The sequence below is a fragment of the Geotrypetes seraphini genome, chromosome 18 (assembly GCF_902459505.1).
Source record: "Geotrypetes seraphini chromosome 18, aGeoSer1.1, whole genome shotgun sequence".
NCBI classification, from domain to species: domain Eukaryota; kingdom Metazoa; phylum Chordata; class Amphibia; order Gymnophiona; family Dermophiidae; genus Geotrypetes; species Geotrypetes seraphini.
In genome coordinates this window covers 47,121,466-47,147,793 of record NC_047101.1, presented here as the reverse complement: position 1 = coordinate 47,147,793, position 26,328 = coordinate 47,121,466, and the positions used below count along the sequence as shown (strand labels likewise).

Here is a 26,328-nt window from a genome sequence, read left to right as displayed (position 1 = left end):
GGGACAGATAGAACCTTCTCCCAGTTACCAGCATATATAAAATGTTTAGACAGCATCCAAGCAACTTTTGAGTGTAACAGCAAAGCTTAAGTTGAACGTATGCTCAGGCAGATCAACCTTTGCTTATAGCCCTGTCTCTGCCTCTAAGGGCTGCTTTTCTTCTCGGGTACATACAATCTTTTTTGTATTTTGGTTTACAAAAATTGCTACACCCTCCCCACCCTGCCTATTTCTATTCTCTTAACATATAAAAGAACCCTAATTAAATTAAACAGTGTGATCCAGTCACCTAAACACCTTTGATTCAATGTTCTCTAACAGTGATGAACCAGTGAGAGAACAGAGCAATTTCAATAATCTAGTAACACTGGATAAATGGATTTCTCTGACACTACAGTGTGTATTTTCACACATTCCAACAAGAATACTAAAACCATAACTAAAAAGGTACTGTTAGTGTTAAAATGCAATTAGAAAAGTGCAAACCATAAGAGGAAAGGGTAATACAGTGTAAGGATTTGAGAAAAAGTTCACCCATTAAAAGTTTGCAAAGCAGAAACTTCCATATATCCATCATAGAAAACCCTGAAGTTCTTGGATGCAAGGATCTGATAGGACTTTCCATCACTTCAGTTCAAACTTGACCATTCATACACCTGAATCATTCCTCATACCTTAGCAACAAGTCATGGAGCTAGTGCCACACAAATAAGCTAGCAAAACTGCACCTTTCTGGTTTTGACAATGAACCAATAGATTTTGTGGCTTTTGTGATTTCAATATATTTTATGAAATTCAGAGCTGGGCCAGCCAGTGTTTGAAATGTTTTGAGGCCTGTGAATTTATTTATGAAATTGCTCCTCACTCCCTTGTGTGATAGGATGTGAAAGGTCACTGGTACACTTGCTCTCAAAAGTCCAGCCACTTTGTATTAAAAAGAATTTTGAGGGCTTTGAATCCTAGCTATTCAAGCCACCTGTTATTGCTTCTTTCTCACTTGGAGCTATGGCTGTGACTGCATAAAGACAGTACAAGGTGTGCTCAGTAAGCACTGTGCTCCCAGAAAACCCGAGTGGGTGAGGAAATGCAGACCCTTAAAGAATAACTTCCACACTGGGTAAAGGATTTCAAATTTAAATCAATTTCATTTACCTTGACTAATAAATTGTTAAGTTTTCTGCATATTTTCAAGATATGAATAGCCATAAGTTTTCTTTGTCTTCCATTCAGTCCTGCACCACAGTTCAATTAGTGATGTCACAATCATACCCAAAGCATCATGCTACAATATCATCAAGATATAATGGCAGATTAATATGCCAGAACTCGCACTCATCTTATAGAAGAAAGGATTATATGTAAAGAATGTCGCTCCTTTGCTCAAGTTTAGCCCAGTGCAAAACTCATTCATTAAGAGACTTGCATGACAACAAGCAAAAGTAGATTAGGGAACTAAGTGAAACCAGCTCACTGCTAGGCCCAGAAAATCTACAAATGTCAAGAAGTTAGTAGCAATAAAGCCTTTAACCCCACCTCCATCACTAACAATAAAACTTCTGCACATCACTGGACAAAAAATATTGTTTGCTGACTGCTGAACCAAAACACTGGCTTTCCCATTCATTGATCCTTTTTCTTGTTACATCAGGACTATACAAACTTTAATGCTTTCTCACCTTGTTTCTCACCAATTCCATCACCCAAATTGGTGAAACACAGCACAATCAGAAATACTCTCCAAGGACAACAAAAACCTTTCAATATAATGCCAGTAGGTGCAAAGGTTTCTATAATGTTGCATCTCATGTGAACAGCACTTACATATACTACTCGTATTAAAACAGAATTTGTTTATCTTATTGACATAACTCAGTTACTAAACTCTTGGCTGGGGTACACTAACATTTCTGATTGGCACACAGACATTTTGGAAACAAGGCTAGAATTCACAGACTTAGGATCTGACCTGGGCTATCTATACTTCCCTATACCTATTTGTGTAGCCATCAATGAAGTGGGTAATTTGTCAGTGTGAATCCCTAAATTGTGTAAGCTTGTCACATGACTTCAAGGTTGTATGGAAGGAAGCAACAATTCCCAGTCTTTTTCAAACCAGTTACATTAATGTATGCATGTTTCTTTAATGTCATAAGCTTTTGGTCCAAATGGAGTTTTTATTTCTTGAAAACTTTCAAAGGAAAAAAATGCCTACACAAAAAAATAACTAGTGCTCAATGACTCCCTAATAATTCATCCAAGTCATTCATCCATTCCTCAGAAGTCCTGTTTTTCAATAAAGAGTCAATCAAGTCTGCATCCCCAGACAAATTTTGCAATCCACTACTTCCTGATTGGGTACTGTAGGCAAAAGAAAGATCCTGACTGGGTACCCTCACTTGGTAGCCTTGACTACAGTGCAGGTTGGTTCTAGTAGGTATTTGTTGGCCGGGGTTCTGACTGAAACTCGTCATATCTGGAACAGGTTGGTTTAGACCAGGCATGACCTGCTGGGGTGGTGTTGGCTGCTGACTAGGTGTATTTGTCCTTTGTTGTGCACCTAATGATGATATCATCTGTCCAGTAACAGCAGAGTTCATTGATGCTATAGACCTGTTTGAGCCAAGACCTACTTGAGGTACTCCTTGGGCAAACTGTTGATTGGCTATCTTGAGATGGTTTTGCTGAATATGGAAACCACTAGTGGCATTAAATTGTCCTAAATTGTTACTACCTTGAGCCTGGTTATTGACCGTCTGCAAACTCTGATGCTGCCAAGATGGATTTGTAGCAGTCATGGCTGCTGGTACTCGTGCCATCTGTGGTTTTGATAAGGTTGCATTCAATGTTCCTTTACTATGCTGCTGTGCCAAGTTTGAGTTTGCTAATGGGTTTTGGCCATAACCAGTAGAAACAGCATTACCCTGACTCAGACTTGGCTGCCTCTGTATCTGTGGTTGCCCATTAGTGATGGCACCCTGGGTTGTATGTGTTGGAACTATTTGAGTTATGCCAGGTGCCATGTTGTAAACTGCACCTCGCTGAACACTCTGCAGGCCAGAATTATATTGAGCAACACCTCGATCCTGTTGGTTGGAGCCTGAGGGAACAGAAGGTACAGCGCTGTGTCCGGGTCCAATCTGAATCAGTGATGGATTCTGAGAAAACATCCGTGGACTACTGGAGTTGGACTGCCCCAAATTATTAACTCCGGGAATTGCTGGAGATGACCCTGAAACACAATGAATAAATCCTACGTTAGCCTTTAATTACACGTACAACAAAATACAGTGGTACCTTGGTTTACGAGCATAATTCGTTCCAGAAGCATGCTCGTAAACCAAAATACTCGTATATCAAAGCGAGTTTCCCCATAGGAAATAATGGAAACTCGCTTTGATATGTTCCCACCCCTCCTGAGGCCAGCAGCGCTGCTCCCCCCCACTCGCAAAGGCCCGCCACCCCCCCGCGCAAACCGGCACCCCCCGCCCGAACATCTTGAACTTACCCCTCCGTCTGCCACAGGACGTGCCGGCGCTGCTAGAAGATCTTCCTGCCTGTCGGCGAGAGGGAGAATTAGAAGGCCTTGAGCATGCGCAGATGCATGCTCAAGGCCGGCAGAGGCAGGAAGGTCTTCTAGCGGCATCGGCACATCCTGTGGGCTGCGTGCCGGTGCCAGACTGGGGGGGGGGGGGGTTAGTTCAAGAAGTTCGGGCGGGGGGGCCTTTGTGAGCAGGGGGGGGGAGCGATGACGGTTATTGGGGGGGGGGTGCTCGCAAATCGAGTCAACACTCGGTTTGCTAGACAAGTTTTGCGAGAATGTTTTGCTCGTCTTGCAAAACACTCGCAAACCGAGGTTTGAATGTATGTGGCTTCATAGTTGAGCAAACAAAGAGATTTAAAATGCAGCATTTAACACACAAGCATTTTCTGTTGCCCAATTTCCCTCTGCTCCTTGGGCTTCCAACTTAATTGGAACCAAAGTTGAAATCTGTCATCAAGAGCCTTCCCCTTTTATATTCAACCCAGCAAATGCAATAAAAAGCCTAGTTCCTTCCTGAATTCATCTAACATGAACATCAAAGTCAGGACTATTGAGCAATGCCTGAGACCCTCTTCAGCCTTTAGATAACCCAGAACACAAAAGACCTTATCTTGAAATTGACAACATAGTAGTTTGCACTATTTTCCCTAAGCCATCAAACGGACCCAAAGATTACATATCAAGCAGTATAATTTCTCTATTTGTACAAATGACATCATGACAAGAGAGACAGAATATCTATAGTAGTGGCCAAAATTGTGGAAACACTTCAAGTGCTCCAGGGGAGATCTGGGAAATTACAGACCGGTAAGCCTAACTTCAATGCCGGGCAAAATGGTGGAAACAATTATTTAAAAAAAAAAAAAATTAACAAAAATTGTGGAACACGTAGACAAACATGATTTAATGAGACAGTCGGCATGGGTTCAGCCGAGGGAGATCTTGCCTCACAAATTTGCTTGACTTCTTTGACGAGAGGAAATGTCACCTTGGACTTGGTCCTAAATGGCATTACAGGACCAACAAAAGAAGTAAGTAGAAGTCACGGTCCCGCTGGGGACAAGCGATCACAACATGATCAACTTTAAACTTACATTGGGAAAGGGAAACGTACCAAAACCTTAACCACGACCTTAAACTTTAAAAAAGGGTAAATACGATCGCATTAGAGCCATGGTAGAACAACGAGTCAAGAAAAAGGTGGACAAACTTGAAACGGTAGACCAGGCATGGTCCCTACTGAAATATACTATCACGGAAGCACAAAATCTCTACATTCCACGGATTTCCAAAGAAAGGAAAACTAAAGGCAAAGGAGAACCGGCATGGCTTACTAAAGAGGTGAAGGAAGCTATAAAAGAAAAGAAGGACTCCTTTAAAAAATGGAAACGCAAGAAACAATCGAAGCTTGGAACAAACACAAAGATGATCAGAAGAAATGTCACAAGGTGGTGAGGGATGCCAAAAAGGACTATGAGGAGAAAATAGCACATGAGACCAAAAATTTCAAGCTCTTCTTTAGATATGTAAAAGGAAAAAAACCTGCAAAAGAGGCGGTGGGATCGCTGGATGACCAGGGAAGAAAAGGGTACATCAAGAAGACAAACAAATTGCAGACAGACTAAATTCCTTCTTTGCGTCTGTCTTTACGAAGGAAGACACCGCAACAATATCAGAAGCAGTGAAAGTGTTCAAAGGAGTAATAGAGGACAGCCTCAGCACATTAGAAGTGGACTTGGACCAGATATACTACCAGATCGACAATCTTAAAAGCGACAAATCCCCTGGACCTGATGGAATTCACCCGAGAGTCTTAAAAGAACTGAAGATTGAAATCGGAGAGCTTTTGCAAAAACTTGCCAACCTGTCAATTAGAACTGGACAGATACCAGACAATTGGAAGATAGCTAAAATCATGCCAATTTTCAAAAAAGGATTGAGAGGAGAACCGGGCAACTATAGACCTGCGAGTCTTACGTCTGTCCCTGGAAAGAGGTTGAAGCACTGATTAAAGAAAGCATAGTCCGGCACGACCTGATGAGAGCTGTCAACATGGCTTCAGGAAAGGGAAATCATGTTTGATGAATTTACTTCAATTTTTTGAGACCGTGAACAAACAAATTGATAGTGGAGAACCGGTGGACTTCCAGAAAGCGTTCGACAAGGTTCCACATGAAAGACTTCTCAGGAAACTACAAAGCCATGGAATAGAGGGAGATATACTAAGATGGATAGGCAAAGTGGCTGGGAGAAAGTGACTAGCGGTGTGCCCCAGGGCTCGGTATTTAATATTTTCATCAATGACCTAAAAGAAGGAACATCCAGTGAGATCATCAAGTTTGCAGATGACACAAAGCTATGCCGGGCAATCAGATCGCAGAAGGATAGCGAGGAACTCCAGAGTGACTTGTGTCAGTTAGAGAAATGGGTGGAGAAATGGCAGATGAAGTTTAAATGTGGAAAAGTGCAAAGTAATGCATTTAGGCAGAAAGAACAAGGAACACGAGTATAGAATGTCAGGTGCAACTCTGGGTAGAGAGCGAACAAGAAAAGGACCTGGGTGTCTAGGATTCTGAAACCGTCGGCACAATGTGCGGCAGCGGCAAAGAAAGCATGATAAAGAAAGGAATCACGAGTAGATTGGAAAAAGTTATAATGCCGCTTTATAGAGCAATGGTCAGACCACACTTGGAATACTGTGTCCAACATTGGTCTCCCAACCTAAAGAAGGATATAAAACTGCTGGAGAGGGTGCAGAGACGAGCAATGAAGCTAATAAAAGGTATGGAGAGATGGGGGTCACGTGATGTGCTGAGCCAAGCACGACGTGTTTAGCTCGAGCTCCGGGGCCCTAGGTCCCCCTGCACCTCCCCGATACTAGATTCAGCCTTCCGTTGCAGTATTTTATTACCTCTCCGGTGCATGGACCGTTTCTTGCAGTCGGGCAGCCCCACTATGAGCGGCAAATCTAGCCGCGTTGCTAAGGACAGGGAGGTGAGAGCCTCGCGGGCCGATACTAAGATGGCGGCGGCAGCTGAGACTGGTTCCGCGCTTCCTCTCTTGGCAGCACATATTGAAGAGTTGTCGGCTTCGGTGGTGAGAGCTTTGGAGGCCCGATTCGATCAGCTCTCTTCCCAACTCGCCTCCCTGGAGTTTACGATTACAGATACCACACGTCGCACCGGGGAGTTGGAGACTCGTGTCTCCCACGTGGAAGACGCGAACACAGCTTCTGCAGCGGAACTCTCCTCTATGCAGCGTTTGCTCAGACGCCAGGAGGAAAAGATTGAAGATTTAGAGAATCGCTCGAGGCGCGACAACTTACGTCTCATCGGGCTCCCAGAGTCAGTTTCTGACTCCAGCTTGCTGGAGTCTTGGCTTCAGGCTGCATTGCCCCTTCCTGCTGGGATGGGGCCTCTACGACTGGAGCGTGCCCACCGCCTGGGTCGGCGGTCCGAAGATCATACCCGGGCGCGGGTGACTATTCTTAAGGTCTTGAACTCGGCGCATAAGACTGAATTGATGCGCCACTATAGGAAGAAGAGAAACCTGCTTACCTATGAAGGGGCTCCAGTCCGCTTATTCCAGGATTATTCCCCAGCGTTACAGGAGCGGCGCCGTCGCTTTTCCAGGGTCTGCTCGGCCCTGTTTGACCATAAGCATCGGTTCCAACTCGCCTATCCTGCACTACTTCGGATTTGGACAGACGCCGGCTGGAAGAGCTATGCTACGGCAGAGGAGGCACAGGCCTACCTGGATTCCCTACCCGGGGAGTCTGGTCCTTCATCGGTCCCTTGAGGCCCTGGGAGCCTTGGTGCTGGTTTCTGTTTGTTTTGGTTCTTTCTTTGGTTCCTTAAGGCCTATTTTTTGGATGGGACCTTCTTACAATATTGCCTGTGGCTTCGTTTCTGCCATTCCTGAACTGTGTCCTTCTTCCCTGGGGTGTGGAGGAGTGAGCCTGTGCTATGGACCATCCTTGCTGTTGATCCGGGCAGCCGGTTTTTGTCCTCCCTGCAGTCCTGCCTGGAGTTTGGCTCCTCGCATTCTTGTACTGTGTTCTCTTGCTCGGGGAGTCTGGGGCTGTGGACCTGTTCCTTGGGCTATCCTGGTGGCTGAGTCGGGCGGACAGTTGTCGCCCACCTATAGCCTGGCCGGTAGTCGGGCTTCTGACATTCCTGTGTACTGGAGCGCTGGAGTAATGACCCTGAGTATTGGGACATCCTGGATGCTGAGCCGGGCAGGCGGTTCTCGCTTCCTTTGACCTGCCAGTGGACTTTGTGTGCCTCTTCTACATTGTTCGCCTCTGGTGGACTCCCTGGATAGGGTTTGTGGTCTTTTTAGGGGACCAGGACTGTTGGGCAGGTTTATGATGTGCCTTAGCCTCTTTGTACGCTGTTATGGTGCTTTGTGTTTTGTTTCTTGTTTGCACCTATTTTCTGTTCACCAATTTTCCTTTTATTCTGGCTGTACAGGTCTCGGGAATGTTTGTTGTTCTGCAAGGGAGATTCGATATTTGGAGGTTGCTGTTGTTTGTTTGAGATGATTGTGGTGTATCTGAATTTTGCCTGGGATAGGATGTGTGTGTGATTGCAGGGGGAGGTGGGGGGTTTTTGGGGTATCATTTTTTGGGTCTCCTTTTTTTGAGCTGTTTAGGCCTTTTACCCTTGGCCTCCCCTTTCTCTTCCTCTTGCTCCTGTGGATCGGGACTGGTGTGTTGTGGTGACGTTAGGTTGGTGTTTGTGTGCATGTGAGGATTTGTTCTACACTATTCTGTGGTGTGGGGGGATCGGGGGCCCTATTGCCATCTTTGTGTGACTCTCTCTCACTCCACGTCCGTTGACTGGGGTGTGTGTTGGTAGTGGGATTTTGGGGGGGGGATTTTGGGGGGGGGGTTAAAGGGGGTGGGTGGTGGGGCAGTTTGGGTTGGGGGAGGTTGGGGTGTGGGTGGGGTTGGAATTGGGGGGTGGGGGGTCCTCCTTCTACATGTTTGCTTCAATTTTGCTGTGCTTTTTGTTTCCTATTTGATGCATTGTTCCTTTTCAGCGGTCACTGCTACTCTGGGGGGGGGCTGGGCCCTTGGGGTAGTTTTCTTTTGGATTCCTTTTTCTTCTCTTGCATCTTTTCTGCCTTTAAGCTGCGAGTACCCCTTTTAGACTTACATCTTGGAATGTAGGGGGGATTACGTCGCCTGTTAAGAGATCCAAAATAATTGCTGCTCTACAGCGTTATCGGTCTGATATTGCATGTCTATAAGAAACTAGATTGACCGATGCAGAACATCTTAAGTTGCGTCGATCCTGGGTGGGAGAGGTGTATTTTGCTTCCTCTTCGGGCCGCCATGGGGGCATTGCTGTGTTGGTCCGCAAGTCTTCTCCCATTGGTGTCCAGGTTTTGGATAAGGAGTCTGACGGCCGATCCCTACTTTTACGCCTTACCTTGGGAGGGTGCTCCTATCTTTTGTTAGTGGTTTATGGCCCTAATTCAGGTGAATCCGCTTTCTTGCAGCGGTTGCTCCAAATTTGTTCTCGTTTTCCTGGTGATCCTCTATTTCTCCTGGGAGATTTTAACTTGGTCATGACTCCTGATCAGGATAAATCCGGATCTCCCGTTTCTTCCTTGGGTTCTAAGGGTCACCTTCTTTCGGACTTTTGTGACTCTCTTTCGGTTGTGGACCCTTGGCGCCTCCTGCACCCTGAAGTTCGCGACTACACTCATCTTTCTCATGCCCATGGCACTTGGTCACGCTTGGATTATATCTTCTTGTCTTCCTCTCTGTTTCCTTCCGTTCAATCGGCTGAGATTGGACCTCTGTCTATATCGGATCATGCCCCTATTTGGATAGATGTTTTCTTGGATTCTTCGTATCTCCGAGCGTCGTCCTGGCGGTTTCCCTTCTATCTTGCACAGGATACAGAATTTCGTACCTTTTTGCAGACCCAATGGGATGACTATTCAACGAATAATGCTTCCCACATGGATGATCCTGTTTTGTTTTGGAAGGCTGGAAAGACGGTGCTTCGAGGTCATATCATTTTATTTCTGTGTGCTCGTTCCAAGCGTATTAACCAGGGGATTGTTACTCTCGAACGGGCCTTACGTTTGGCGAAGCGGTCCTTTTCTCTTCACCCTTCTCAGGAGACTCGAGACTGTTATCTGTCTACTCAGGTGGCCTTGAACTCCCTTCTTCATTCTCGTTTCCAAAAAAGTAAAGTCTTTTATCAGCATCGTTTTCATCGTTATGGGAACAAACCAGGACGCCTTATGGCTCGTTTGGTTCAGGCTACGACTGGGAGGAAACCGATTCTGTCTTTGCGGACCCAGGGCGGTGGGGTGGTGTCTCAAACTTTTGACATCTCCGGGGTTTTGTTTGATTTTTTTCGTCGGTTATATGATGCTCCGGACGAAGCTTCTTTGGAGATGGTGACAGACTATCTTCACTCTTCTGGGCTTCCTCGTTTGTCGGAGACTGCGATTTCTTCTCTTAATAGTCCGTTCCGGACAGTTGAATTAGAGTCTGCTATTAAATCACTCCGCTCTGATCGGGCTCCAGGCCCAGATGGATTCTCGGGTGACATCTATCGGATCCTTTCTCCTTCTCTTTATGGACCCTTGTTGGCATATTTTAATGCTGCAATTGCCCGTGGTTCTTTTCCGCGCTTTGCGAACGAGGCCCTTATTACTTTGCTCTTGAAGCCGAGTAAGGATGCTGATTTGCCGGGGTCTTATCGCCCCATTTCTTTAATAAATGTTGACCTCAAGCTCTTCGCACGCATGCTGGCTGATCGTCTAGCTCCTCATTTACCACGGCTCATCCATGAAGATCAGGTTGGTTTTGTTAGGGGCCGCCAGTCTGTCCACAATGTCCGTAAGGTTCTTTTTGCTCTTGCGCAGTGTCAATCTCGCCATATTCCGACGTTATTTGTTAGCCTGGATGCATCCAAGGCGTTTGATAGCATTCACTGGTCGTTTTTGTTTCGCACCTTGGAGTATGTAGGGCTCGGAGGGTTCTTTTTGGATGCTGTGAGTTCACTCTATTCTAATCCGCATGCTTCTCTGCTTGTCAACGGGACCCGCTCAGATTCTTTTCCTATTCTTCGTGGAACCCGACAGGGTTGCCCTCTTTCCCCTCTTCTGTTTCTTCTTTCTTTGGAACCCTTGTTATGCACTCTTCGGGGGTTCGCGGAGGTCAGAGGTCTCTCGGTTGGCAACTTCGAACTTAAGACTCTGGCGTATGCAGATGATATGTTCTTAATTCTTACCCGCTCTGAAGACTCTCTCCCGGCAGCTCTGGATCTCATTTCTGAATTTGGGTTTTATTCGGGGCTGTCCCTTAATTTGGATAAATCCTTGGCCTTACCTTTTCCACCGGATTTACGTACTTCCTGGAGGGGTGCTTTCCCTCTTCGTTGGGCTGATTCCGCTTTATGGTATTTAGGGGTTACCATTCCGCTAGATTTATCTGATCTGTACCGGTTAAATGTAACGCCGCTGTTTCAGGCTTTACAAAATAAGTTGCACCTTTGGGAATCTCTTCCTTTTTCGCTTCTGGGCCGGGTACACTTGTATAACATGCTCTTAGTTCCCTGTTGGCTTTATGTTTTTCAGGTTCTTCCCCTTTATTTGACTATTCGCGATGAGCGTAGACTGGAGCGACTAGTCCAGAAATTTCTTTGGGCTGGTAAGAGACCTCGTTTGTTTTATAAGCGGGCGGCGACTCCCTGGTACAGAGGTGGTTTGGGCTTATTGAATCTCCGTTATCTGACAATTGGTTGTGGCATGCGGCATATTAATGACCTCTTTCGGGGTACTTCAGCGTTCACTAACACTTCTCTAGAACTTACTTGTTTTCATTCTGCTCACTTTAGTGCCTATCTACATTCTGTCCCTTCTATTGTACCTGAGTCTCTTTCTCTGAAAGTATTACATCGTCCCTTGAAGAAGGTTTGGCGTTGGGTCTGCAAATTTCACGCTCTCTCTTCCTGTTTCTCCCTTTCTACCTCTTCGCTTTAACGGTTCTTTCCTGCCTGGGATTGATGGGCTAAGTTTTGTTCGATGGGGAACGAAGGGCATTCATTATCTATTTCATTTGGTTAATGATGATGGTACACCCAAATCTTTTGCTCAATTACAAGCCGAATTTGATCTTCCCCCTTCAGACTTTTTCACTTATATGCAAATCCATCATTACATTTCTTCCTTACCTCCTAGCTCCTTGCAGGTCTCCTGCCAAGAGTTGTTGTCTATGGCCTTTACTATTGGTTCGCAGGAGCCGGTCCCTCTCAAGTTCCATCATCGCCACTTGAAAGATGAATGCCCTTTGTTTGACCACTCTCGGTTGCGAGATGCTTGGTCTTGTGATCTTGCTGTAGACTTGCCTTCGGACATAATTCTTCAGGCAGTCCGACGTCTTCCAGCATTTCGCAAATATACCACCTTTTGGGAACAACATTTTAAATTGATTTTTCGTTTATATATCTCTCCTAAAAGGGCTTATTTGGCTCGCTTTCGTTTAAATGCAGCCTGCCTTCGCTGTCAGGCTCTGGAAGCCAGTTTGGGACACATGTTTTGGACTTGTCCTCAGGTACAACATTTTTGGACTACTATTTTTGCTTTTGTTGAGAATCTTTGGCATGTTACCATCTGCAGCTCACCTTTGCTATTGTTTGGGACTGTTCCTCACTCCTTTCCACACTCCAAAGGCGTTGCAGCTTTTCTCAAGTGGTCTATCCTGATTGCTTTGAAATGTATCTTGCTGAAGTGGCTTGATGCTGAAGCTCCGGACTATTCCCTTTGGAGGACCCGCATGATTGCTCTCTTGATGTGAGAGCGACGGGATGTGACTGATTTGTCCTCTCGCCAGGGCCGCCTTTTCCAAACTACTTGGGAACCCTTTTGGACTACTTTGACCCCTCTGGCTCGTAGCCGGATACTTAATTGATGCTTTTTGTAATGCATATTTCTTTTGTTTACATTTGTGTATAGCTCGCTCTTTGTTTCTTTTTGGTAATTGGTTCTTGGAAGGAGGACCCAGGGGTGGGATTGGGAGGGGGGTGTATTGGGTGGGGTGGGGGGAGGGAGGTTCTTTGGGGGACTATTTCAAACTCTTTTGAGCTGGTTTTTGATCTTGTTGTATCACTCTGTTTTCTTGATTGCTCAATAAAATATATTTAACTATAAAAGGTATGGAGAACTTGGAATACGAGGAACGACTTAAGAGACTGGGATTGTTTTCCCTTGAGAAAAGGAGGCTGCGAGGGGATATGATCGAGACTTTCAAAATACTGAAAGGAATCGACAAAATAGAGCGGGAAAAAAAATTATTTACAATGTCCAATGTGACACGGATAAGAGGGCATGAACTGAAGCTAAGGGGGGACAAGTCCAGGACAAATATCAGGAAGTTCTGCTTCACGTAACGAGTGGTGGATACCTGGAATGCTCTCACAGATGAGGTTATTGCGGAATCCACCGTTATAGGATTTAAAAGCAAATTAGATGCACATCTCCTTACGAGAGGCATAGAGGGATATGGGTGACTAAAATTACGCCAGGTGTACACCTGGCTGGGCCTCTGTGTGTGCGGATCGCCAGACTTAATGGACCGAAGGTCTGATCCGGAGATGGCAGTTCTTATGTAAGTGTGAATAAACATGTGGATAAAGGTTGATATAGTGCATCTAGATTTTCAGAAAGCTTTTGATAAAGTTCCTCACAAGAGCCTCCAGAGAAAATTAATGTGTCATGGGATAGGTGGCAAAACTCAGTTGTGGATTAGGAATTGGTTATCGGATAGAAAACAGAGGGTAGGGTTAAATGGTCATTTTTCTCAATGGAGGAGAGTAAACAGTAGAGTGCCGCAGGGGTCTGTACTGCGACTGGTGCTATTTAACTTATTTATAAATGATCTGGAAATTGGAACGATGAGTGAGGTGATTAAATTTAAAGATGACACTAAACTTTTCAAAGTTGTTAAAATGCAGGCGGATTGTGAAAAATTGCAGGCGGACTTTAGGAAATTGGAAGACTGGGCGTACAAATGGCAGATGACATTTAGAGCTCCTTTTACGAAGCCGCACTAGCAGGTTTAACGCGCGCAACTTTTCATTACGTGCTAACCCCTGCGCTGGCCGAAAAACTACTGCCTGCTCAAGAGGAGGCGGTAGTGGCTAGTGCGTCCAAAGGTTTAGCGCGTGCTATTACATGCGTTAAACCGCTAACGCGCCTTCGTAAAAGGAGCCCTTAATGTGGACAAATGCAAAGTGATGCACATTGGAAAAAATAACCTGAATCACAGTTACCGGATGCTAGGGTCCACCTTGGAGATTAGCGCCCAAGAAAAAGGATCTGGGTAGCATTGTAGACAATATGATGAAACCTTCTGCCCAATGTGCGATGGTGGCCAAAATAGCAAACAGGATGCTAGGAATTATTAAAAAAGGGATGGTTAACAAGACTAAGAATGTTATAATGCTCCAGTATTGCTCCATGGTACGACCTCATCTGGAGTATTGCGTTCAATTCTGGTCTCCTTATCTCAAGAAAGATATAGTGGTGCTAGAAAAGTTTCAAAGAAGAGCAACCAAGATGGTAAAAGGGATGGAACTCCTCTCGTATGAGGAAAGACTAAAAAGGTAAGGGCTCTTCAGCTTCGAAAAGAGACAGCTGAGGGGTGATATGATTTGAAGTCTACAAAATCCTGAGTGGAGTAGAACACGTACAAGTGGATTGATTTTTCATTCCATCAAAAATTACAAAGACTAGGTGACATTCGAAAATACAGGGAAATACTTTTAAAACTAATAGGAGGACATTTTTTTTCACTCAGAGAATACTTAAGCTCTGGAATGCATTGCCAGAGGATGTGGTAAGAGCGAGCGGATAGCATAGCTGGTTTTAAGAAAGGTTTGGACAAGTTCCTGGAGGAAAAGTCCATAGTCTGTTATTGAGAAAGACATGGGGGAAGCCACTGCTTGCCCTGGATTGGTAGCATGGAATATTGCTACTCCTTGGGTTTTGGCCAGGTACTAGTGATCTGGATTGGCCACTGTGAGAATGGGCTACTGGGCTTGATGGACCACTTGTCTGACCCAGTAAGGCTGTTCTTATGTAAGTTTTTTGAAATCACAGAACTTTATTCAACTGTTGCTTCAGTAACTTATTTAATCCTTCAACGTATGATATTTATACACATTCTTTGATTATTTATAAACATTACTGACAATATTTGTGTAGTAATTTTATTTTGTGGTTAGGAACTACTTTTAGCGATTTGACTTCAAAAAGGTATTGGTTGTGTTTCTTTTCATATGTATTGCTTAGATTTTGAGCGCATACAATACAGTAGGTTGTTTATATGCTTCATTTTGATGCTCTGATGTTCTTGTCACAGCTTGAGAGTGTTGTCTAAAGCACAGTTCTTCAACCGCCGGTCCGCGGACTGGTGTCGGTCCGCAGAAAATTCCTGCCGGTCCGCACAGGACCGGCGAGATGGATGCCGTTAAATTTCCTGCCCCGGTGGTGTTTGGAAATCTTCTGTTCCTCCCAGCCTCGGGCGATCAAGACAGGCTGCCGACGTCGGCCATTCCCTCTGTGAGTCTCGCCTATGCGGAAACAGGAAGTTGAAACAAAATAGGCGGGACTCAGAGAGGAAAGATCCCGATATCGGCAGCCTGTCTTGATTGCTGCCCCTGCTGAGTCGCCGAAGAGGGCCGCGGGGAAAGAGCAGGCAGAGAGGAGATGGTCAGCATGTCGATTGGGGCCATCAGCAGCGTTTGTGCTGAGAGTCTGCCCACGTGTAGAATGCGGCGGGTAGGGGCCTCCGGCTCATCTTGGGCGGCAGGGCCTGCGGTGCAAAGCTGTTTTTGCCGGCTTGGGGGGGGGGGGTCGCGAATGTGAAGGGCACAGCAGGAGTAAGATCATGGGGAGCCTTCAACAGTGGCTGTCTCCTCTCCTAGCAGCTCTGTATTTACCAGGGCAGTGATTCACTTTGGCAACTTCCCCTTTCCTCTGAGGCGGCAACGGACCCAAGGCTGCCTAAGTAAATCACTGCTGCAGGCAAGTACTGAGAGCTGCTGGAAGGAGAGGAAGCCACTGTTGGAGGCTGGGAAGCTGATGGATAAAGGGAGAGCTGCTACTGTACCTGGAGGGAGGTAGAAAGAGAGATGCTACTGGGTGGGGAGGAGGGAAAGGGATGAGAAGAGAGTTAATGTTGGATAGGGGGGAGGAGGGAAGGGAGAAGGAAAAAAGGAAGGAAACAGCTGGCAGGGAGATTACAGGAGGGGAAGGGTGTCAGGGGTCATGGTGGAATGGAGAGATCAGATGAGAGAAAGGGGAGAGAAAAAGGAATGAGAAAGTAGAGAGAGATTGATGCTGGAAAGGGGGTCAGCAGAGAAATGAGAGAGGGATAAAGATGCTAGATCTGGTGTAGGAGAGATAAAAATGAAGAAAGCAGTGAAGCTGGAATGAATGATGTAAAAAGGAGAGAGGAGGCACAGGCTGGATGGAAAGGGGAGAGAGGCATAGAAAGAAGTCAGATACATATGGAAGGGGGAGAGGCCAGACAGTGGATGGAACGGGCAGACGCTGGAAGGAAGAATAGAAAGAAGATGAAAGCAGAGACCACAAAAGGTAGAAAAAAAATCATTTTATTTCTATTTTGTCATTACAATATATCAGATTTGAAATATATATCCTACTAGAGACATAACTGGGGACTGCAAAGCCTAACACTATTCCTATCATGTGTGACTGCAGTATTCTGTTAGCATGATATTTCTGTGTAGCATTCTGTAATACGGTAATTTGGCTTGTTCTATTTTCTTGATAGTAGAGGGGATATATGTGAAGGGGAGGGGAGACAGGGGTTTTGTTGGTCCTTGCTCTGAATATTTATAAAATGACAATTGTACAGAATATTGTTTCTTTTTATACTTTAATAAAATATGTTCAATATAAAATCATAACTGAGGCTTGTGCAGATGGGATCAGATGGTTTGTGGGGACCGAGCTTGCGGAGACGGGGCGAAAATGTGTTTTTTATTTTGGTCTTAGTAGTATGACAAAATATAAACTGATATTTCATTAATTGTGATTTAATTGAATTAAATGAATATTAATTGTCTAAATACATTAAAATTATAGCTGTATGCTAAATTTTGCAGAAGAGAAAGCAATGTTACTTACCGTAACAGTTGTTATCCAGGGACAGCAGGCAGCTATTCTCACTAGTGGGTGATGTCATCAGACAGAGCCCCGGTACGGACGTCTCACAAGCACGTGTTGCTTGTAGAAACTTAAAAGTTTCTAGATGCCCGCACCGCGCATGCGCCTTCCCGCCCGGAGGTCCGGGCGTGTCTCCTCAGTTCAGGTAGCTAGCCTGAGAAGCCAACCCAGGGGAGGTGGGTGGGACGTGAGAATAGCTGCCTGCTGTCCCTGGATAACAACTGTTACGGTAAGTAACATTGCTTTATCCCAGGACAAGCAGGCAGGTATTCTCACTAGTGGGTGACCTCCAAGCTAACCTCAGTGGGATGGAGGGGGAGTTGGCGACTTAAGAGAATAAATTTTTCAATACTGTTTGGCCAAACTGTCCATCCCGTCTGGAGAGAGTATCCAGACAATAATGTGAGGTGAATGTGTGAACCGAGGACCAGGTGGCAGCCTTACAAATTTCCTCGATTGGTGTTGATCTAAGGAATGCTACTGAGGCTGCCATTGCTCTGACCTTATGGGCTGTGACCTTACAAGGGAGTGATAATCCAGCCTGGGCATAGCAGAAAGAGATACAAGCCGCCATCCAATTAGAGATGGTGCGCTTTGATACGGGTCTTCCCAACTTATTAGGGTCGAAGGAGATAAAAAGTTGAGGAGTGGTTCTGTGTGGCTTGGTGCGATCCAGGTAGAAAGCCAGCGCACGTTTACAGTCTAGAGTGTGAAGGGCCGATTCTCCGTGGTGAGAATGGGGCTTAGGGAAGAATACTGGAAGCACAATGGATTGGTTAAGATGAAATTCTGAGACCACCTTAGGCAGGAATTTCGGGTGAGTGCGGAGGACCACCTTGTCATGATGGAATACTGTGAATGGTGGGTCCGCCATCAGTGCCTGGAGTTCGCTGACTCTGCGAGCGGACGTAAGGGCTACCAGGAAAAGCACTTTCCAGGTGAGATACTTAAGAGGGGCCCTGTTGAGTGGTTCAAACGGGGGCTTCATGAGACGGGAAAGGACTACATTGAGGTCCCAAACTACTGGGGGTGGTTTGAGAGGAGGGTTAACATGGAAGAGTCCTTTCATAAATCTGGCGACCACCGGATGGGCCGAGAGGGGTTTCCCTTGTAGGGGCTGGTGGAACGCCGCAATAGCGCTCAGGTGGACTCGTATGGATGTAGACTTGAGCCCGGATTGAGATAGGTGTAGGAGATAGTCCAGCACGGAGGATAAGGAAGCTCGCTGAGGTTCCTTTGATTTAGAGACACACCATGAGGAGAATCTAGTCCATTTCTGGGAGTAGCATTGTCGAGTGGCGGGCTTCCTGGAAGCTTCCAAGACCTCCCTTACTTCTTGAGAGAAGTGGTGAGGGGTTACGTTGAGAGGAACCAAGCTGTCAGGTGGAGAGACTGCAGGTTGGGATGAAGCAGTGATCCTTGATGTTGAGTAAGTAGTGAAGGAAACACTGGAAGTGGTACTGGTTCCCTGCTGCTGAGTTGAAGTAGGAGGGGGAACCAAGGTTGTCTGGGCCACCGAGGAGCTATTAGGATCATGGTGGCCCGTTCGAGTTTCAGCTTGACCAGAGTCTTCTGGATCAGCGGGAATGGTGGGAACGCATATAGAAATCGTTTCCCCCAGTTCAGTAGAAAAGCATCTGCCTCGAGGCGATGAGGGGTGTAGATCCTGGAGCAAAACTGAGGCAGTTTGGAGTTGTGGGGAGCCGCAAAGAGGTCTATCTGAGGCGTCCCCCACTGTGTGAAGATTTGGTGAAGGGGGCTGGAATGGAGAGTCCATTCGTGCGGTTGTAGTAGACGACTCAGTTTGTCTGCTAAGACGTTGTTCTCCCCCTGAATGTAGACTGCTCTGAGGAGGGCGTTGTGGCGCACCGCCCAGTCCCAGACTCGTAGAGCTTCCTGGCAAAGGAGGGCCGAGCCCGTGCCTCCTTGCTTGTTGATATAATACATGGCGGCCTGATTGTCTGTGCGAATGAGGATTACCATGTCGTGAAGTATGTGTTGGAAAGCTTGGAGCGCATTGAAGATGGCTCTGAGTTCCAGTAGATTGATTTGGTGTAGTCTTTCCGCACTGGTCCAGAATCCTTGGGTGCGGAGACCATCCAGGTGGGCCCCCCATGCATAATTCGACGAATCGGTTGTGAGAACTTTCTGATGGGGGGGGAGAGTGCATCAGCAAACCTCTGGATAGATTCGAAGAGGTCATCCACCAAAGTAGAGACTGCCGAAGAGCAGGTGTGACTAAGATGTGTTTGGATAGTGGATCGGACGTCTGATTCCACTGTGATGCCAGGGTCCACTGGGGGATCCTGAGATGGAGCCTGGCAAAGGGTGTCACATGTACTGTGGAGGCCATATGGCCCAGGAGCACCATCAGTTGTCTCGCCGGTAGGGTTTGGCGAGTAGACACCGACTGGCAGAGGTGAAGAAGGGACTCCATGCGTTGCAGAGGCAGGAATGCTCGGAGTCGGGTGGTGTCCAGGACCGCTCCTATGAAGGGGAGGGACTGGGTGGGTTGTAGATGAGACTTGGAAAAGTTGATCTCGAAGCCCAAATTCTGGAGGAAGTAGGTTGTAGCCAAGGCCGCCGAAGTGACCTCTGGGGCTGACGGGGCCTTGATGAGCCAGTCGTCGAGGTATGGGAACACCTGTAGACCCCTGTCCCGGAGTGCCGCGGCCACTACCACCAGGCACTTTGTGAAGACTCTGGGGGACGAAGATAGGCCGAATGGTAGCACTCGATATTGTAGGTGCAGATTTCCCACCCGAAATCTGAGGAACTTTCGGGAGGCCGGGTGAATGGGGATGTGAGTGTAGGCCTCCTTGAGATCCAGGGAGCATAACCAGTCGTTCTGCTCGAGGAGGGGGTATAGAGAAGCCAAAGTCAACATGCGAAACTTCTCTTTGACCAGGAACTTGTTGAGGGCCCGAAGGTCTAAAATGGGTCGCAGGTCGCCCGTTTTCTTCGGGACGAGGAAGTACCGGGAGTAAAACCCTCGGTTCAATTGGTCTGACGGGACCGGCTCGACAGCCCGAAGCTGAAGTAAGGTTTGGACTTCCTGAAGAAGAAGGGCGGTCTGGGTCGAGCTTGAAGGATACTCTCTTGGAGGATGGTCCGGGGGGACCCGATGGAATTGAAGGGAGTATCCTTCTCTTATGATGGTAAGGACCCATAGGTCCGTGGTTATGGCCTCCCATCGATGGTAAAAAAGATGGAGACGGCCCCCTATGGGAGAGGCTGAGTGCAGAACGGTGTCGGTTATGCTCCCGGGAGGGGAGTCAAAAGGGCTGGGGAGCCTTAGGTGCAGCCGGTGGCTGAGGTTTTTGCTGAGACTTCTGGGGAGGTTGTCTCTTCGCAGATTGTCTCGCAGCAGGCGCTTGTCTGGGCATGTAACGCCGCTGGTAAATCAGGGGTGGCCTGGAAGGTCGAGACTGTTGAGGTTTGGGTTTGGGCCGCAGGATGGATTGAAAAGATTTTTCATGATCCGACAGCTTCTTGGTAACAGTTTCGATAGACTCATCGAACAGGTCAGCTCCAGCACATGGTACGTTGGCGAGTCTGTCCTGGAGGTTGGGATCCATATCGATTGTACGGAGCCATGCCAGGCGACGCATGGCTACCGCGCTTGCGGCAGCACGTGCCGAGAGTTCGAATGCATCGAAGGAGGATTGCATCAGCTGGAGGCGTAATTGGGAGAGGGAGGCTATCACTTCCTCGAACTCGAATCGAGCTTGGTTGTCTATGAACGGAGTGAACTTGCGGAGCACCGGCAAGAAGAACTCCAGATAGGAAGAGAAAAAGAAATTGTAGTTCAGCACCCGTGACGCCATCATGGAGTTTTGATAGAATTTTCTACCAAATTTGTCCATCGTTCTCCCCTCTCGGCCCGGTGGTACAGAGGCGTAGACCTGGGAGGGATGAGAGCGTTTAAGAGAGGACTCGACCAGTAGGGATTGGTGGGAGAGTTGAGGGCCCTCAAACCCTTTATGGTGCACGATGCGGTATCGAGCATCGAGTTTGCTGGGAATCGCCGGTATGGAGTACGGTGTTTCGAAACACTGCATGAAGGTCTGATCCAGCAATTTATGCAGGGGGAGCTGAAGCGACTCCGTTGGAGGGTTAGGTAAATGCATGGTGTCCAGGTACTCTTTGGAGTATCGGGAGCCCGTGTCAAGGGTCACATCCAGATCATCCGCCATTTGTTGGAGGAATGATGAGAAAGACAATTGATCCGCCAGCGTCGGTCTGTGGGACGGGCTGGAGGAGGAAGAGGCCTCCGGATCCATGGACATCGGGGAGTGGCAAGGAGAATCGGGTACGGGTGTCTCCTCGTACTCCGGTCCCTCCGGAGGGGACACCTCCGAGGAGGAGTATCCTATACGTTGCAGTTTTTTCTGCGGTGACACCTCCGAGTGGCGTGAAGAGTGCCAGGATGAGTGTCTCGATCGGTGCCCGTCTCGGTGGCGGGACGGGGATCGGGATCGTCTGTGCATCGCATGGTCTCCCGAGGCCCCCAAGTGGTGGATAGGGCTGGAAGCGGTGGATCGCAACTGGGGTTGCGATGCGGATTCTTGCGATGCTACCCAAGTCTGGTAAGGAGTACGGAAGAACTCTTCCTGACTATGCCCAGGGCTTTGAGTATCGATCGGAGGTCTGGTCCCATGTTGGCGCGGAGGCGTAATGGGTTCTAATGGCGGCATATCGGTAAGCGAGGCTTGCCGCATGGGCATCGCCGCCCTCCCCCGTTCGTCCTCGTCGGTTTTCGAGGTCGAACGGTGTGGAGGAGGGGGAGGGGGCGGACCGCCCCTTTGGACCGGTACCGGGAGGTCACCCTGTATGGCAGCGATGAGCCCGGGTCCGATGGTCTGCATGAGCTCAACGAATTGAGCTTCCAGCACGGACCGTAGCGAAGCCGATAAGGAGGGATCCGCACCGAAAGGGGGTCCTCCTGCACGGTCATCGCGCTCCTTCGAGGCCGAGTGCTTCTGCTTAGTAGCTTTCGGCACTTTGATGACCACTGGTGGCACTGTGGAAGGAAGAGGTACCTGAACCGAGGAGACCGGGGCAGGCACCGACGTCGAGCTCGTGGATGGTGTCGGGATGAACGATGCCGGTTTCACCACACTCGATGCAGGAGGGGTCGATACCGGTTTCACCCGAACCGGGGAGGTATCAGATGAAGTGGAGGCTGAGGGATCCTTAGCTGCGTCCATCTTGAACATCGATTCCCACAATAGGCAACGCCGCTTGAATGAGCGTGCCGTAAGGGTAGAGCAAGGCCTGCACGATTTCGGAATGTGGTCAGGGCCCAAACACTGCAAACAGCGCCGGTGAGGGTCCGTGAGTGAAATCGCGCGCTGGCACTTGCTGCACTTTTTAAACCCGGTGATTGGCCGGGACATAGGCCGGAAAATCTCCGCCGCGAGGTCGAAGCCAGTGGGCCTGAGCCACGTGGCCGGCCCGTTCGACCCGCCGGAGGAAATAATCTTCTTTTTTTTTTTTTTTTTTTACTGAAAAAGAAAAGTACTGTTAACTGTAATTAAAAGAAAGCGAAAACGCGGACAAGGAAGGCAAATTTAACTGAATTCAGCTAGCGCATGATGAAGTTGAACTTCTCAGCTCCGCGGAAAGAAAAGAACTGAGGAGACACGCCCGGACCTCCGGGCGGGAAGGCACCGGCGCATGTGCGGTGCGGGCATCTAGAAACTTTTAAGTTTCTACAAGCAACACGTGCTTGTGAGACGTCCGTACCGGGGCTCTGTCTGATGACATCACCCACTAGTGAGAATACCTGCCTGCTTGTCCTGGGATAATTGACTAGTCACCTAAAAAGAGAGCAGCAACCATAACCTTAAGAAAAGGCTACAGTTACTAAGAGTTTGCAGACAAAATTGCGTTACAGTCCAGGTACTTAAACTCTGCAAATGCTTTGAAGAGACTAGAAGCATCAAAAACAAGGCTGGAAGGGCCAGAAAAAGGTTACTTCAGACTTATAGAATGTTAGTGAGAATGGCTCTACAGAATCAGATATTAACTTCTGCTGACATTAAGTCACTGGCCGAAACAAGGTTGTTTATCAGCCAGGCAGTTCTCCAGATAATGGTGAAAGTAGGCCTGTGAACAATTTCCAGGAAAAAGCTCTTCCTCAACACAGTTCAGCATCATAAACATTTAAACTGGACCACAGAGCAGAAAAAAAAGGTAATGTGAAGTGATGAAACCCAAATCTCCATATTTAGCAGTGACGGTGTCTGCTTTGTTAGTGTGCGACCGGGCGAGGACTGCTTGCCAGAGTGTACTGCTGCCACAATGAAGCATCCACTGAGCATGATGGTGTGGGGCTGCATGTCCAGAGATGATGTAGGTTGATTGTAGGTGCTTGATGGCATGATAAATGCTGACAAATATATAAAGGTGGGCCTTCAGCCCAAGATCCTGCCTTCAGCCACAGACATCTTTGGTGCCAGTCGACCATTCATTTTTCAACAGGATAGAGCCCCAAGCCACACAGCCAAGAAATGTCTCACCTAGTTCAAAGAGAACAAGGTTGAGTTGCTGGACTGGCCAGGTAACAGCCCAGATCTTAACCTCAATCTTTGGGCCAGATTAAAGAGAGCAGTAATGGCAAAGTGACCAAACAAGAGCTGATAACAGCAATAATCAACTGCTGGTTCCACATAACACCTATTAATCTCCAAAGACTTGTGGACAACATGCCAAGAAGATGTGAGGCAGTAATCAAGGATATCAAATGCGCTATTAGTGAGACTGATGAAGTCATTGAATAACTGGACAAATTATCATTATTAGCTTGGGCAGCTTATGAACAGCATTATTTTTGTGAAATGTGCCAAATATTATACTAGTCTTGTTAAGTGATTAGAGTTTCTGCTATTAGTCAAAAACGTATGCATTAAATACAATTATGATGTTATAGCCATTATTATTATTTTTTTTTTTTTAAACAAGAAATCCCTAAAATGCTAGGTGTTTCCACAATTTTGGCCAGTAATGTAGAGGGAGGTCCCTCTACATGGCTTCTACGCTACTATGTCATGCAGAATGCTTAGTTTGTTTGATTCAATTCCCTCTAACAAATAGAGTAGATCAAATTGGAAGGGGGGGTTTGTGCTGTCACTGTGATATAATGTGTATCCTAGTAACAGTGTCTCATTGTTTGTCCTCCTTCTATCAGGTCTCTAATATGCCTTTTACATCTACCTCTTTATTTAGTGCTATATACTCTTAACTCTCATCTTATTTTTTAGGCTTCTAGCATTTGTATACAGATACTTCAAACTGAGTTTTTCCTTGAATCTATAGGCTGCTTGGAATTTGATAGGGTCCATATTCTCTATGCCTTCTACAAATCCAGAAAACTGTTTGAAAGAGGCAATTCCAGTGCCTTTGGGAACATTCCTCACTTTTTCTTTCAAAAGTTCTGGGATGAGACAGTATTCTCCAGTCTTCCTGAAAATACCAACTGTGAAATCCAAACCCTTTTTCCTGTGGTATCATAGGTGTAAAAGAGTCAGCTTCTAACCTAAACAGGGACAGTGTTCCAGAAAGCATTTTACAGTAATAGGCCAATGGTCTGTGTAAGTCCAATGTTTGCAGCAAGATGACAAAAGAGGAAAGTCACATCACAACTGATTTGGATATTTCTCTTTTGACTATTTCCTGATAAGAACATTTGCATATACCTGTATATAAAAAATAAATTTTGCATCACCATGAAAATCAACTGACAGCTACATGAATTTCAAGGTTTCTTGCATTAAATTTGAAAATTAGAACACACTTTGAAACATTTCTAAAAACGGTTTCTGGAAAATTGTTTGAAATGTAGTAAAGCCATTGTAAATCTAACTGTACAATAATAGGGTTGACTCTGATGAACATACCCCCCCAAAAGTCAGAAAACTAGAATTGATTCCTGTTTAATTAAACCACTTTCAGAAGTCAATTATAACATACTTATTTCTAGTCTACATATCACCTTAGTGGAGAATCGCCATCCCATGTACTTTTTACCACTGCATGATCAATAGGAAAACACAAAATATACTGTGCACATCTCTTATAATTCTTGACATCTCTCTGCAATCAGTTTTTGAAATTTATGTACACTTCATTTATGAAAGGCATTTTATCTTAGTAAAAGTCCAGGTTGCAGATGAAGAAAAATGCATGGACTGAAAGAGCTGGGGTGGGGAGAAAAACATAATCAAAAATAGTAAAATAATCCAACACAAAAACAAAACAAAACTGATTAACAGCAAAAGACTAAGAAGAATTCCTACTACCAAGCTCCTAGGAATTTTGGCTAGCACATTTCTATAAAGCATTTCACCCTGCTAAATTTGTATATCAAATGGTTTTTGCTCAAATGAGATCACTTGCAAGATTTATGCAAGACTTCTCTCCACATTTTTCTAATGCTAATTAAAAGTATGACATTCGGGAACCTGTCACCTGGAGGAATGGAGGGAGGGCAAGGACCCTTTCCCTGGTGGTTCCTGAATCTTTTGATGCTAGGTTGCATAGGGAGAGGTATGGCCAGTAGGAAAAAGGAGGTATTGATGCCCCTGTATAAGGCTTTGGTGAGACCTCATTTAGAATATTGTGTACAATTCTGGAGGCCGCACCTTCAAAAAGATATAAAAAGGATGGAGTCGGTCCAGAGCAAGGCTACTAAAATGGTATGTGGTCTTCATCATAAGACATATGGGGACAGACTTAAAGATCTCAATACTTTGGAAGAAAGGCGGGAGAAGGGAGATATGACAGAGACCTTTAAATATCTGCGTAATGTAAATGCGCATGGGTTGAGTCTCTTTCATTTGAAAGAAAATTCTGCAATGAGAGGGCATAGGATGAAGTTAAGAGGCAATAGGCTCAGGAGTAATCTAAGGAAACACTTTTTTACAGAAAGGGTGGTAGATGCATGGAACACTCTCCCAGAAGAGGTTGTGGAGACAGAGACTGTGTCTGCATTCAAAAGGGCCTGGGAAAGGCACGTGGGATTTCTTGGAGATAGAAAGAGATAATGGTTACTGTGGATGGGCACTAGATAGGCCATTTGGCCTTTACATAACATCATGTTTCTCTGTTTCTATTGGATGTGTTGGGCGCAAGTGAGTGACATCAAAATCCAAAAAAGTATATTTATATGCAAAGGAGATGAAATAAAGATAAAGGAGAGAAACATCAGAACTGCTGTAGTGCATTTGGAAGCAAGTATTGTTGTTGAGTGAGATGCTGTCTAAAATAATCGGAAGGAGACATATATGCTGGGACATGAGAGGCTGATATGCACAGATGGGGAGAGGTACCTTGGGGTGATAGTATCTGAAGATCTTAAGGCAAAAAAACAGTGTGACAAGGCAGTGGCTGCTGCCAGAAGGATGCTGGGCCATATAAAGAGAGGCGTAACCAGTAGAAGAACGAAGGTGTTGATGCCCCTGTACAGGTCGTTGGTGAGGCCCCACTTGGGGTACTGTGTTCAGTTTTGGAGACCATATCTGGCGAAGGACACAAGAAGACTTGAAGCAGTTCAGATGAGGGCG

General features: G+C 46.4%; 1 protein-coding gene across 1 annotated transcript in view; it reads right to left on the bottom strand.

Annotated features, from left to right (window-relative positions):
- Positions 1 to 254: 254 nt before the first annotated feature.
- MAML1 (mastermind like transcriptional coactivator 1) overlaps positions 255 to 26,328 on the bottom strand; it is a 149,458-nt gene continuing 123,384 nt past the window's right edge. The window contains exon 5 of the mRNA XM_033927230.1: positions 255 to 3,229. Within this exon, the coding sequence (XP_033783121.1) occupies positions 2,232 to 3,229 (998 nt within the window). The 3' untranslated portion in view covers positions 255 to 2,231. The remainder of the gene's footprint in view (positions 3,230 to 26,328) is intronic.